This window comes from Chelonoidis abingdonii, chromosome 4 (assembly GCF_003597395.2).
Source record: "Chelonoidis abingdonii isolate Lonesome George chromosome 4, CheloAbing_2.0, whole genome shotgun sequence".
Lineage (NCBI taxonomy): Eukaryota > Metazoa > Chordata > Testudines > Testudinidae > Chelonoidis > Chelonoidis abingdonii.
The window spans coordinates 76615564-76629959 of record NC_133772.1 but is presented as its reverse complement, the minus strand read 5'-3'; the positions used below and the strand labels follow the sequence as shown (position 1 = coordinate 76629959).

At 48.2% G+C, this 14396-nt stretch overlaps 1 protein-coding gene across 1 annotated transcript in view; it reads right to left on the bottom strand.

The window, feature by feature from the left end:
- CD82 (CD82 molecule) overlaps positions 1-14396 on the bottom strand; it is a 70106-nt gene that overhangs the window by 21942 nt on the left and 33768 nt on the right. The window contains exons 2-3 of the mRNA XM_032790416.2: positions 11014-11095; positions 668-740 (exon numbers count right to left, since the gene is read on the bottom strand). Coding sequence (XP_032646307.1) covers positions 668-740; positions 11014-11076 — 136 coding nt within the window. The 5' untranslated portion in view covers positions 11077-11095. The remainder of the gene's footprint in view (positions 1-667; positions 741-11013; positions 11096-14396) is intronic.

Sequence of the window (14396 nt, the reverse complement as noted above, 5' to 3'; positions counted from 1 at the left end):
CTACTACACATGCAGGGGGCTGTGGACATCAGAATAGAATGTGGGTTTAAGAACAGCAAGAGGAAAAAGCTCCAATTAAGAATTAAATACAGATCCCAGTTAACCACCAAAACTGATGTATGTATGTATGTATGTATGTATGTGTAATCCATTGCATTTCAACAAACAGCTTGAGAATCAGCTGCTCCTTTTGCTGTCTCCCAAGACCCATATCCTCTGGGGATTAAATATTCAGGCAGAAACAGTCTCGCTGCACAGCCCCGGGCACACTGAAATTAACTAGATAAAGTAAGAACACATTTGAACTGGGGGCCCAGCAAGTAGCAATGGTCCAGCCACGTGGCTTGTAATGTATTTATCTGGAGCTTATGTCTGGGCAGAGATCTAGGATTTCTCAAGAGTTTTTATTTAGAAGTAGTTTCTCTGAATGGGGCACACTTTAAGGTTACTATCTCTGGACTGATCCAACAGCCCCCCTAAACAAGATCATTAACTACTGATGTTCTTCTAGAAGCCATTCTTTGCTTAGGACTATGTTCCTTGGCATAGCACAAGGTAGAAGTCCCTCCCATGTCTTTGTATTTAAAGAGCTAAACACACAGAGGGACCGATCTCCCACAGGATATAAATCAGAAGATAAAGATAGAAGAATGAATCGTGGCCTTACGCAGAACTGAAATGAAACTGCTTCTGTCGACTAAGATCCACACTCCAAAGCCCAGGATCACAGCACCCAGGATCTGAAAGAGCAAGAAGAGTGAAAGTCACTAGTTAAAAACAAAAAAAACAAAAAAACAGAACAGGGAGTGGGGGACTGGTGGTTAAGAGCTAAACAGCAAGTGTCCCACTGTTCCCATCCTTCCTCCCATTACACACCCTTCCCCAAGAGCAAGCAAACAAGATTAAACAGTCACTCCCGGAAGTAGTCCCAGCTAGCAGCACACAATCTCTAGGTTCTGCTGTTTGGAGATTATTCATGTAGTGCTTTAGTTATACATGGTGCTGCAGGGGAGAAGAGCTGGAACAGACAGTCAAAAGGCTCTTTGCCGTGAAAGGCTTGGAGTGAGACTCAAGGCACAATTTGTACAACTGCAGAGCAATGCTGTCCAAAAAGAGCAGCAAGAGGCAGGTATGTGTCACACACACACACACACACACACACAGGTAAGCATTATAGGAACTTTTGGACAGAGAAAACCCTGCTGCTTGATCCAGGGTTGTGCTTTCAAGGGATGGGGAATCATCTACCTAATCCTATGGGGTGCCTTACAATAGGGACCCTTCAAGGGAGCAGCAGCTAGGTCTAATGGACATGCCAGACCTCTCATTTGTGACTCAAGCCTAAGTGCAAAGCATCAAATGCAGAAATCAGTGCTGCCGAGCTTGGGTTCCTACGAGTAATATGCACAACCAGAAAGCTCATCTCCAAGGAACAAAGCCATAAGCTATGGTGCATGAGAGTGACAGCTGAGCTTCTGGCATAGGGCCAAGACATGACAGGGAAACTGAACAGACAGACAACTCATAACACTCCACTGGCATGAACAAGCTGGCAAACTCTGGGGATAGCACACACCAGAAAGAGCTGGTTGTTCCAGAGAGAAGCAGCAGCAGCCCATCCCCAACTACCACAAAGCCAGCCTGGGGTGAGGATTAGCAATAACATTTTCATCTGGAGCTGGGCATTTCTGATGAGAGGATAAATAGGCACCAGATTGATTGTGGGTTACATCTTGTTACATGCACACAACTTCCCTGGCCCTTATACTGAGACGGAACCCTCACTTTAGGTACTTGTCTTGTACCACAGTATCTTTTATATTGGGTTAATTCCAACAGCTAGTACTGTGGTGCCCAGATACCCCATCCAGCATCACAGCCCACTGCACAAATGGAGGGCAGAGTCCCTATACCTTCAAAGCAGCACACAGATCAGGCTCTCATTCGTTTGTTTAATTGCAAAAGGCACACTCAGAAAGAGGTTTGCAGCTGTGATCTGAAGCGCAAAGGAAGGAGACTCAGGACAAAAACAGAGAGGCGGTTCCAGATGGCAGGAGCTGCCAAGAAGGCTCTTGAACCAAACAGTGACAAGACTGCAGGATGGGACAGAGGCTAGATGGATCAAGAGAGGAAGATGCAGATTATGGGCCAGCTGGAGCGTGTTCACAGAGGTTTGTAGAAACAAGGGAAATGAGAAGCTAGCTCCTGAAATTCCCCTTCTCATATGTTTTGAAAACTGTTTTAACTTCCTCACCAATGCCACAAAGATTTGCACCGCTGTCTCTCATGCCAGGTGGTGTCCGTGGAACTAGAGTGTAATCACATCACACAAGAACCTGCTTTCCATTTCCTTGCTTAGGGGACAGCAATGCATGGCTGGGAGGGGAGCTTGGTAGCTGTGCTGGTGGCAGGTAACCAAGAAGGATAAGAAACTCACCAACCAAGTTAAAGCAGAATTAAGTGGCAAATAACTTACATGTAGACAAGGGGGAGTGAAAAGAAATTGCACTTCAGTGGTGGAAAGCTTGCAAAGGCTATACATTGTAAGGGGTAGAAGGACTGGATCTTGTAGTGTGCATTAGCGCCCACCCTTATCTTAAGCTGGACTCTGTTTAGCCCAGTACTGGAAAAATGCCACACTGGCCCTCTTCCAGTGGGCCTGAGCACACAGCAATATCTCAGGGCAGGGTTGAGACAGCACATCAAGCCAGGGAGTCAGCTAAAACGCAAGATAGAGAGGGATGAAGAAAAATCTCAGCTAACATGGCATTCCTAGGGATGGGTGAGTTTACAGATAGAGATATTGCCTCCTGCTTAACCCACAGTTTCTCAAAAATATTCATAGGACTTTCTTATGGAGCAGTGATCTTGGGGTGTCAACCCTATGTTCTCCCGTTGCTGACAAAAAACAGAACTACTTCTAAGTTGTGTCCCTGAGAGGCTATTCGTTATGAGGCACTGGGACCATCTACAGCCTCTGTACAGTCTGCCTTTTGCTCTAGTCTGCAAATCTTGTGCTTGCAGGAAGTTGCTGTAGGAAAACAGAGGGGTGGGGGAAGAGAGAAGAAAGGAAAGAGGCAGGCTGTCCTATGGCTGCATTGCAGTCCCCGACAATTTCCAGTTCCACTCCATGTCTATGCCAATTTACTGAGCACGGTAGTAGGGTTGCTCCTTCCACTAGCTCAAGTGCAACATCTTTCTTATTCTGTCTGTGGGTGGGAACTGCAGTGATCAGTGACCTACAATGGATTAAGCAATGGTGTATCCTACAACCCCATCCCCCTACAGGAAGGGACAAGATTCTAGCCAGGGCTCCTGTCAGAGTGAAAAAAGTGTCAGCCTTGCTACCCAGCACTGAAAATAAACTCACTTCAGTGACACACCAAGCCAAGCCTACTGGAAAGTGGCAATTATGGCCTGATATTGTACTTCCTTTAGCAGGATAATTACAGGGCCCAGCTCAGTGCTATCTTGGGATGACACTGTGGTGTGTCAAGATGGACTGAGGTCACATTCTGTCTAACAGACCAGCTAGTCTGAGGGTTGATTTTAAACTTTGGGGTTTTGTTCAGGGGACTTTGCACCTCACTCACATATATGTTAAGAGGAGGGTAGGGCAGAGAACTGCGCAGCAGAAACACCTCCTCTAGTCCCCACACATCTCAGTGCATCCTCATAGGGTCTATGCTGCACAGGCCTGCACATGGCAGAGGCTTCCAATAAGGCTGAAGTTATGGTCCTGCAACACAGACAGCAAGTCTGTTTGACTGAGGCTGGGGCCCCCATCCACACTGAAATCATGGACTTCAAAGTGAAAGGAGCAGCAGCAGCCACTTGCTCAGCTTACTTGGTTCAGAGATGAAGCTAGATGGCTACAGTAGGTGGTCTTCCCTTGACTGCAAATCTATTCTTCACCATCCACTGTATAAAAAAGCCACACCTGGAGAGCAACATACCATGGACTACAAACAGACTTAGGGTAGGTCTACACTACAGGATTATTCTGATTTTACATAAACCGGTTTTGTAAAACAGATTGTATAAAGTCGAGTGCATGCGGCCACACAAACCCCAATAATTCGGCGGTCTGCGTCCATGTACCGAGGTTAGCGTCGATTTCTGGAGCGTTGCACTGTGGGTAGCTATCCCATAGATCCCGCAGTCTCCCTCGCCCATTGGAATTCTGGGCTGAGATCCCAATGCATGATGGTGCAAAAACAGTGTCGCGAGTGATTCTGGGTAAATGTCGTCACTCATTCCTTCCTTTGTGAAAGTAACGGCAGACAATCATTTTGCGCCCTTTTTCCCTGTATTGCCCTGGCAGACGCCATAGCACGGCAACCATGGAGCCCGTTTTGCCTTTTGTCACTGTCGCCGTATGTGTACTGGATGCCGCTGACAGAGGCAGTACTGCAGCGCTACACAGCTGCATTCATTTGCCTTTGCAAGGTAGCAGAGACGGTTACCATCCCTATTGTACCATCTACCATGCCATTGTAAATGGCAATGAGATGACGGCTATCAGTCGTTCTGTACCGTCTGCTGCTGTCATGGGTGCTCCTGGCTGGCCTTTGCTGAGGTCGGCCAGGGGTGCAAAGACAAAAATGGGAATGACTCGGAGAGTCATTCCCTCCTTTATGTTTTTATCTAAAAATAGAGTCAGTCCTGCCTAGAATATGGGGCAAGTGTACTAGAGAACCAGTGTATCAGAGAACCAGAGAGCACAGCCGCTCCGTGTCAGATCCCGCAGAAATGATGAACTGCATGCCATTCTAGGGGGTGCCTCTGCAACAACCCCACCTGTTGCTTCCCTCCTCCCCCAATCCTCCTGGGCTACCGTTGCAGTGTCCTCCCATTTGTGTGATGAAGTAATAAAGAATGCAGGAATAAACACTGACTTTTTAGTGAGATAAAATGAGGGGGAGGCAGCCTCCCGCTGCTATGATAGTCCAGGCAGTACAGAATCTTTTCTTTAGACATGAACGGGGGGAGGGGGAGTATTCATGGAGCTCAGCCCCCAGTTGCTATGATGCAGACTGTTGCCAGCCGTTCTGTACCATCTGCCGGGAATGACGGGAGTCATTCCTATTTTTACCCAGGCACCCCTGGCCAACCTCACCGAGGCCAGCCAGGAGGACTCACAGGATGATGAGGATGGATACCAGTCATTTTGCACTGTACCGTCTGCCACCAAGGAGGGGAGGGGAGAGGATGCTGCTGTTCAGTGCTGTAGCACCATGTCTACCAGCAGCATGCAGTAGACATACGGTGACATTGAAAAAAAGTCAAGAAACAATTTTTTTCCCCCTCTTTTCTTTCACAGGGGTGGACGGGGATGTAAATTGAAGAGATATACCCTGAACCACCCCCAGACAATGTGTTTGACCCTACAGGCACTGGGTGCTCAGCCAAGAATGCAAATGTTTTTCAGAGACTGCAGGGACTGTGGGATAGCTGGAGTCCTCAGTACCTCCTCCCTCCCTGAGCGCCCATTTGATTCTTTGGCTTTCCATTACGCTTGTCACACAGCACTGTGCTGTGGACTCTGTATCATAGCCTGGAGATTTTTTCAAATGCTTTGTCATTTCATCTTCTGTAATGGAGCTCTGATAGAACAGATTTGTCTCCCCATACAGCGACCAGATCCAGTATCTCCTGTATGGTCCATGCTGGCGCTTTCTTTGGATTTGAGACTGCATCGCCACCTGTGCTGATCAGAGCTCCACACTGGGCAAACAGGAAATGAAATTCAACAGTTTGCGTGGCTTTTCCTGTCTACCTGGCCAGTGCATTTGAGTTCAGATTGCTTTCCAGAGCGGTCACAGTGGTGCACTGTAGGATATCGCCCGGAGGCCAATACTGTCGATTTGCGGCCACACTAACCCTAATCTGACGTGGCAATACTGATTTCAGCGCTACTCCTCTCGTCGGGGAGGAGTATACAAACTGGTTTAAAGAGCCCTTTATATCGATGTAAAGGGTCTCATTGTGTGGATGAGTGCAGGGTTAAATCGGTTTAATGCTGCTAAATTCGGTTTAAACGCGTAGTGTAGACCAGGCCTCTGCCTTCCCTCACCTCAGCCCCACAATGCCATCTCCATGCAGCCTTAGCTCTGAAGCACTCAGACTTTTGTCTTTCCGATTCGCTATAAGGAGAAGTAGAGAAAGCAGGAGGCACAGGTGAATTTTCTCTCTATTCAGTGGAGCTTTGTGACCTGCCTTGGCTGTTCAGATCTCCAGGAAGGATATGTTGGAGGCCTTGTCTCTCTAGGGCTACTTCAGTGGGCTAGGACTTTATCATCTAGTACTGGACAGGTGTCATTTCAGTGTCTAAACAACAGCCAGAATGGCAGTATTCCCCTAATGTTTTACCCATCACCTTCAGATAGGCCCAAAGAGCCCATTTCAGCCAGGCAAGGACTCTAGGTTAGAGATCTTGACCATGAAACCTGAACCAGAAAATATTCCTTCCTTTGGTCCTTTCTAGATAGCTGACAGCAAATGGGAGCTCAGAGCCCCAGGACCTGGGGACCTTTGCCACCCAGTTAAAGCCCTACAGTGGCTGAGACCTGTAACTCCTTAATTGCATGCACACACTCAGAATTCACAGGGGAAATCCAAACACTCTGCAGATCCCTGGATTTGAGAATAGTTTTGACACGTTCATAGCATTGGTTCCCTCCAGCCCAGATCAGTAGGATGGAGGTGCCAATCACATGGCTGCAGCTGACAGATCAAACAGGACCACAAAAGTCAGTCATAGGTATTAACATGCAAGTTCTCTGCAGGGATGGGCATTTCCTGTTGCCACTGCTGATCTGTAGAATGACCAACCACTTGAGCGTTACACTACAAATCCATCCCAGCTGGAACCAAACCCACCCCAGCATGTGCCTGTCAGTTCAGGTTGAGGGCAGTCACCCGTTATTCACTAGCCTCAGCTTGACAGAGAAAAGCCTCTGGGACTAAGAGCCCCTGCTACTCCTAGAAGCAGCACTCAGCACCCTTGATAGGGCTGCCCAGGCATTAAAGAAAAGTCCATAGACTTGAGTATTCACAGAGGATCCATCTCACTGTGATACATGCTTTGTACAAGGCATTTCCATCCAGTTCTTGCGTTACTCAAAGGGAAAAGCCTCCAGCTCTCACATATTGCCTTATGGGCACATTGAGCTTTAATGCAAGTCCCCTCTTCCCACCAATGTGCACCCAACTGGCACAGCTTAGATAGAAGTCTGCTCTGAATCCTTGTACTAAGGGATCCTTGTACCAAATGGAGGACACTTCTAGAGGGACACAGCAGCTTTGGGATAGTTTCTCACCTCCTCTCCCTGCGCTATCACCACTACAGAGTAGGACAAATTGCAGGAAATTCTGCTTGGCTCTCCTGCTTAAGAGCTGACCCCAGAGTGAATGCACTTTTAGATGGTGGGGTAATACCTTTACTACTTACATGAGGCCCTCAGTGGAGCCTGCCTGGCTCAGGGAGGGATGTGCAGACCTCATTTGGTCAATACCCCTCCTAACTCACTGCCCCTAGTCCAGCGCTGCAGCCCATTGGGCAGAGGCCTAGTACTAAGTCAAACAGCAGTGTTTGTTTGAAACATCACAGGAGAAGAAGCAGATGAAAGTTGCCCAGAGAACAGCTGCTTCCTGTTACCTGCAGCCAGCCAGAGGAGGCCCAAGGTCCCTGAGAACCCTGCTGCAGAATTCCAGCGTCAGCCGCTCCCCCTACCCCCACCCCACAGCATCTTTCGATCTCTTTCCGTGCAAAATGTGGGAAAATACTTTGCAGTTTGTGGATCAATTTGAAGGAGCAGCTTGGCTCTGACCCCTTTCCTCTCTCTCCCCTGACAACTCAGAGCTGTCCCATGGGGGATCCCCCAAGAACACTGGTTTACTGGCTGGGAAGAGGAATTGCAGGATGGAAGAGGGGAGGAAGTGAGGGAGAGGGTGTGGAATAAAGAGACTTTGCAATCCCCATTCAAACATTCAGCAGCAGCAAGGGAAAGATAAGCAGGGTTGTTATAGGGCAAGACAGCACTGCAGGCTATTGTAAGACACGCAGCCTCCCCCCTCTCCTGTTGGACAGAACCGTCTCCTGTTGGACAGAACCGTCTCCATAGGAATGGTAAGCAGGGCTTCTGGAGTGCAGGTTATTTACAGCCAAGACTCCCACAACTTGATTACCCCACCCCCCACAAAGAGACCCTAAAACAAATAAATGAGGGGAGAAAAGAAAGCCACATTGATCCCCTATTTTCCTACTCATACTTTTTTGAGACTGTTACACTGAACACAGGAAATGCCCCAATTCCTGTAACCAGGATGATAGTCCCAGGGTACCTCTCCCCATGATCCAGGGGGTTCTGTCCAAGTTGCTATTTTTGCTGAACACAAACCAGAACCTGCCTAAAAGTAGCTGAAAGTCACAAATCTCTTAATAAGTTCAGGGTCCCACTGGACCCCAGCTCACCCCATCCATTCCCAGAGGAGTAGGAGGTTGTAAAGAATAGTTTGTTGTATCACACCATAAACAGGATAATACCTTCTGTTATGGGCAGGTAACGGAGCAACAAAATACTAATCCACCCCCTCAAAACAGAGGTGCAATTACAGATAAGCCTGTGAACAAGTGTGCATTAGCAGAAGAGCTAGATACAATCCTGTAGGGACTTCCCCCACCTCACTAACCTAGACTAAAACCAGTCCCCTCAAATCTCTGATGGCCCTTTAAGACTCTCCTCAGATATGCTAAGAACATCCATGACCTTTGGTCCCTGGCAGTCTTTAGTTGGAATTCTGGCTACTCTGAGAGGGAAGCAACAGAAACACATGGCAGGGAAAGAGCTAGCATAGCAAACTGAGGGAAACCAGATCCAGATGTGTCCCAGTTGCAACATCAAGGCCAGCACTCCAGGAGGCTGCAGCATGACAGTGTGTGGGGTAGAGGAGTAAAGCCACACTTAGAGGTTAAGCTTGGAAAGCAAAGCTCTCATTTTAGCAGGCTTCTCTGTCATACACATTCAGCAATGTTGAGAGAGACAGAGTTTAAACCAACACAGGAGAATTGGGGAAAACTGGAATCTGAGGCTAGATCTACACTAAAGTTAGATCAACCCAGCTATGTTGCTCAGGAGCACAAAATGGTGGGTGTTCAGCACCCATGGGCAGCCCTTCCCCCTCTACCAGCTCCCCCCATGCACCCAGGATTTTCTGCCTGCCAGCAGGCCCTGTGGCTCAGTGCCCTGCCATCCCACCCGAGGCAATTTGCTGTTTCATGGCATGCAGGAGCCTGGGAGGGAGGAGCAAGGACATGGCACGCTCAGGGAAGGGAGTGGAATAAGGTGGAAAGAGGTGGGGTGGGGGTGGAGCAGGGGCCAAGCACCCTCCAGCACATTGGAAAGTTGGTGCTTATGTTCAGGGTGTGAAGAATCTACACCCAAACAACATAGTTAAGCAAGCCTAATCCCCAGCATGACAGCATTAGATCAAGAGAAGAATTATTCTGTCAACCTAGCTACCACCTCTCAGGGAGGTGGATTAACTAGAGCAATGGGAGAATCCCTCCCATCACTATAGTGAGAGAGTGTCTACACTGAAGCAAGAGTGGTGCAGCTGTGCTGCTACAGCATATTCTAGAGAAGACCACCTGAGGCTTCCCTACCTTTAGTGGTGTAGTAGAAGAGAGCCTGAGACAGATGTCTTGTAGTAGAAAGAGAGCCTGGGACGTATGTCTTTGTATCAGAGGCCTGATGTGAGGCCTGAACTGAAGTAGTGGTCAAAGCTTTGACCACTACTTCAGTTCAGGCCTCACATCAGGCCTCTGATACAAAGACATACGTCCCAGGCTCTCTTTCTACTACAAGTGACACCACCTTGAGAGAGCCAGAACAATCCTAGCCTGACTTGTACGATTTAGATCAGCCTGCAGAGAGCCCTGGAGGACACAGATATTCCAGCCATTAAACCAAACATAAGAGGAGTTTTGTGGAGAAGAGCTGTGACTGAAGGAGGAGAAGTTGGGGCCAAACACTCAGGTGAATATATGCCAGATGTAGACCCTCCCATCCTCACCCAAACTAAGCGAGCCAGCACCAGTCAGGGATTCTGAAGCAGCTCACACTGGGTCCCCCTCCCAAAATCCAATCCTCCTCATCCCACCAGGCAAGCCTGCACCCAAGACCCTCAAAAATTCCACTTCAAATGGAAAACTTGGGATTGATTCAGCTTTTTCAAAATCAAAGCCAGCTACTGGGACTTGAAGTGAAATTATGATGGTTCTGTGAAGCCTGCCCGGACTATTTAGAAGAGGAGGATTGCAATGGACTCTACAGGTTGTGGCTTCACTGCTCTGTAGCCAGGGCTGGCTCTAGCAATTTCACTGCCCCAAGCACGGCGGCACACCATGGGGGGAGCTCTGCCGCTCGCCGGTCCCGCGGCTCCGGTGGAACTGCCGCAGCCATGCCTGCAGGAGGTCCGCCGGAGCCGCGGGACCAGCAGACCGTCCACAGCCACGCCTGCGGGAGGTCCGCCGGAGCTGCCTGCCGCCCTCCGAGCAACCGGCAGAGTGCCCCCCACGGTGTGCTGCCCCAAGCATGCGCTTGGCCCGCTGTGGCCTGGAGCCGGCCCTGTCTGTAGCAACCCTGTTACTGCTGCTCCAGATGTGGCAGAAAAAGGAATGCAATAATGGCAAAATTTCCAGGGAAGCAAAGTAGGCCCACCTTCCCCTTTCCATTGACAGGACAGGCTATAGGCACTAGACACAGCAGGCGGGATACGTGGAATGAGTTAATCTGTCTACTTCGGCCTGGGAAGGAGATGGAGCATGTACAGCTAGAAGCCACAAGGGGCATCAGGGTCAATGACATTTTGGAGTGGGCACCTATACTAAATTTTAGTTTAGTCTGAAGTCTAAAGGTCCACATCTGAGGCTATATATAGTCCCTTCTGCCCACCCCGTAAGTCAGAGCTACTCATCTATTCAAGCCCTCCCCCAGAGACAATACTTACAAAAAAGAGGAGATTGAAAAGGAAAAGGAAATACTTGGTGACTTTCAAACAGTTGGATCCCATCTTCCTTCACTTCCAGGATCTAAAGGGAAACAAACAAGACAACAATCCACGTTAGTATATAGCCTCTAGACAGCATTAAAGGGGCACTAGTCATCATTAGAGATAGCTCTGAGCCATCATTTTGCCAGAGATCCAGCTACATAATAGCTGGTTCTGTAAAGATCATGTTTGGGCCAGCTGGATGAAAGGTTCTCCTTACTGTCTGAGAAGAGGATGGACCAGACTGACCACCGCTGACAAAGTGCCACTTTTGTGGAAGTTTCCTGGATGGTGACAGAGGGCCTACAATGCAATTCTGTCAGGGTATGTCTGCACTGGAAACTTCAAAGCGCTCCTGAGGCAGTGCTTTGAAGTGCGAGTGTGGTCACATGCAAGCGAGAGAACTCTCACAGTGCTCCTGGTAATCCACCTTCACGAGGGGATTGGCTCTCAGCACTCTGAGCCTGTCTACACTAGTGCTTTAAAGCACTCAGACTTGCTGTGCTCAGGTGGGTGATTTTTCATACCCCTGAGCCAGCAAGTTAGAATGCTATAAAATGTAAGTGAAGACATGCCCACAGTCACAGAAGGGATTTAACCAGCTAGGAGCCTTGTAATTCCATCACTATTTATACGTAATCAGCTGAGGCTCCAACTCCTTATCCACAGAGAACACTGCTAAGCTTTTAAATGAATCTTGTCCAGCTTTTTCTGTACGCTCATTCTACCTCCTTACTCCACCAGAGCTCTCTTCCTTGCTCCCTGTGGGCCAGCAGACAGTCAAAAAAAATGGGTCAAAAGCCTAGTTTGAAAGATCATGTCAAATATGTCTTTTCCAAAAGAATTTATAGGAATTATTTTGGGGCAGCTCTATGGCCAGTATGTTATACAGAGGTCAGACAAGACGATCAAAGTGGTCCCCTCTGGCCTTGGAATTTATGTCATGCCAGCCTTGTACAATCCAACCCGGTAGCCAGTCACCTGTGTGAATATGAGAACCCTTAATCATGCATGATGCTACAGAAACAAGCTGTGCAATTCAGCAGCATATGAATTAATGTCTTTGCTCAGGGACCCTTAAAAGATGGGCAGTCAAACTTGTCACAAGGATGTGCCTGCAAAAGCACCTTTCCATTTTCAGTATAATGTGATGACAAGCCTCTGCATGTAGGTACCAGTAGCACAGGCTCCAGAACCTCAGGCAGCAGTTTGATGATGCAGAGTAGGACAGACAATACAAGAGTGAAGGCAAGAGGCATATGACGACCATACCTCAGTGTGTGTAGCCTGGTTTTCAGAGGATCACAGAAAGAATGTGTTGGAGATTATGTTTGGGAGACACCAGACTGGTAAGAAAGTCCTTTGAAACATTTCCACTATTTGTCCTGTGTACTGAGACAGACACTGCAGAGCCATAGTTCTTTGCCACAAGTCAATGCAACTCCACTACACCTGAAACAAGTTTCAGAATATCTGTCTGTCCAATTAACATGATAGGGAGGAGGGAAGAGGCCAGCGCAATTTGGGGTTCCATGATCACCACATATTGGTGCAAGGAGAGGCTGGCCCCTCCCAGTAATATTTTTGGTAGACTATCTGCAATAGCGTCTTTAGTTCTGGGTACTACTCCAGACAGATGTAGACAAAGTGAAGGGAGTTCAGAAGAGAGCTGGAGGGATTGACTTCATTTCTCTTACTTCATCCTAGAAAGGCATAGCTTGGCTGAGTGACTGATATTTAAAGGGGAAGATTTCCACATCTCAGAGATCTGTTCCTTCCTTTCCAAAATAAGGATAGCTTCTGAGGAGAATGTGAAAAAAACTAGCCACTTAGCATAGTTTAAAGTGCTTTTGAGTTCCTCACTCAAAAAGGACTGTCTCTTTAAAAGGACATAAGTAACCCACCAGAAGGATGAGATGGGGTAAAGCATCACTCCAATTAAACAGCCAACCCACAAAACCTAGGACATCAGTAGCAGAGCTTTCTGGCTTTGAGTTTGTTCAGCAAGGGTCACTGAAAGCCAGTGTGTTATTTTGTTTCAGTACAAAGCTTTTGGCTAATCCTATTAAATATTTAGGTTAATTCTGGACTAAACTGGAATGTAGGCTTCATTCTAATTGGCTAGTTTCCTCCACCAATTAGCAGTCACTTCTAGACTACAGGGAGCGAACACTGAACTCTAGCTATGCTGTAAGGAGGTATTACTCTGTCTTCAAGGCAGACACCAAGACTGGACGGGTCCTAGGTCTGTAGCCGGACAGTAAGTGATGGGTAGGTATTATTTTCATATGACTGATAGGGAAGTGACAGTGTTACAGCAAGTTTCTGACCGATCCCTTGCTCCTAGTCACACTCCCAAAATACACAGCTTGGAATAGGTTACAAGCACAATATGTAGCATGAGCAATTTTTGGGTGGGAAGAGTCACTATGCATATGTCTACACTACAATTAGACACCCACAGCAGGCCCAGCACAGCTGGCTTAGGCTTTGGGGCTGTTTCATTGCAGTGTAGACTTCTGGCCTTGGATTTTAAGATGAGAGGGTCCCAGACTGCAGGCTGCAACCCAAGTTTAGTCCACATAGCAATGAAACAGCTCTGCAACCTGAGCTCCAGGAGCACAAGTCATCTGGCATGGACCAGCTGCAGGTTTTTAATTGCAATGTAGACCTACCCTATATAGGCAGCAAAGAGTCCTGTGGCAACTTGCCGGTACTGTTCTCTGGGTCTCGCGCTTTCTCTTCTCTGGGGTAGGTTCACAGCGCTATTGCTTGCCTCTGAACCAGTTCTTAATCACTCCCCTAGTGTCCTTGGAGGAGGGGAGTAGAGAGGGAAGGACCTGGGCCCGCCCTCTACTCCAGGTCCCAACCCAGGGGCCCTGGGGTTGTGGTGAACCACTTGACTAGCGGTTTCTTCCCCTGGGTTACTTCCCTCTCATACCCGTCAGCTTGTGAAGGGCTTCTCGCTCTCTTCATACAAGCCTGGTGCCCCTACCTAGGGCTTTCTTGGGCTTCCCAAATCCACCGCAGCACTCCTCCAAACCTTCTGTTTCTCTCTGGACAAACTCTTCTCTTCTGCACTCTGCTCCAACCAACCTTTCTCTTCAAACTACCACCCCCCTGTCTGACTGAAAGCAGGGTTTATATCCCATGACTGGAGTCAGTGCTCTAAGTGAAGTCAGGTGCTCTAATTGGCCACAGCTGTTCTAAGTTAATCTAAAGCAAACCTTCCTCCCTTGCGAAAAGCCCCTGCTACACTACTATATGCGCCCTGCTGGCCATGCTGTATACACACCTTATAGACTTAAAGAGATTTGGAGCCATGAAGCTTTCGTGGGTGG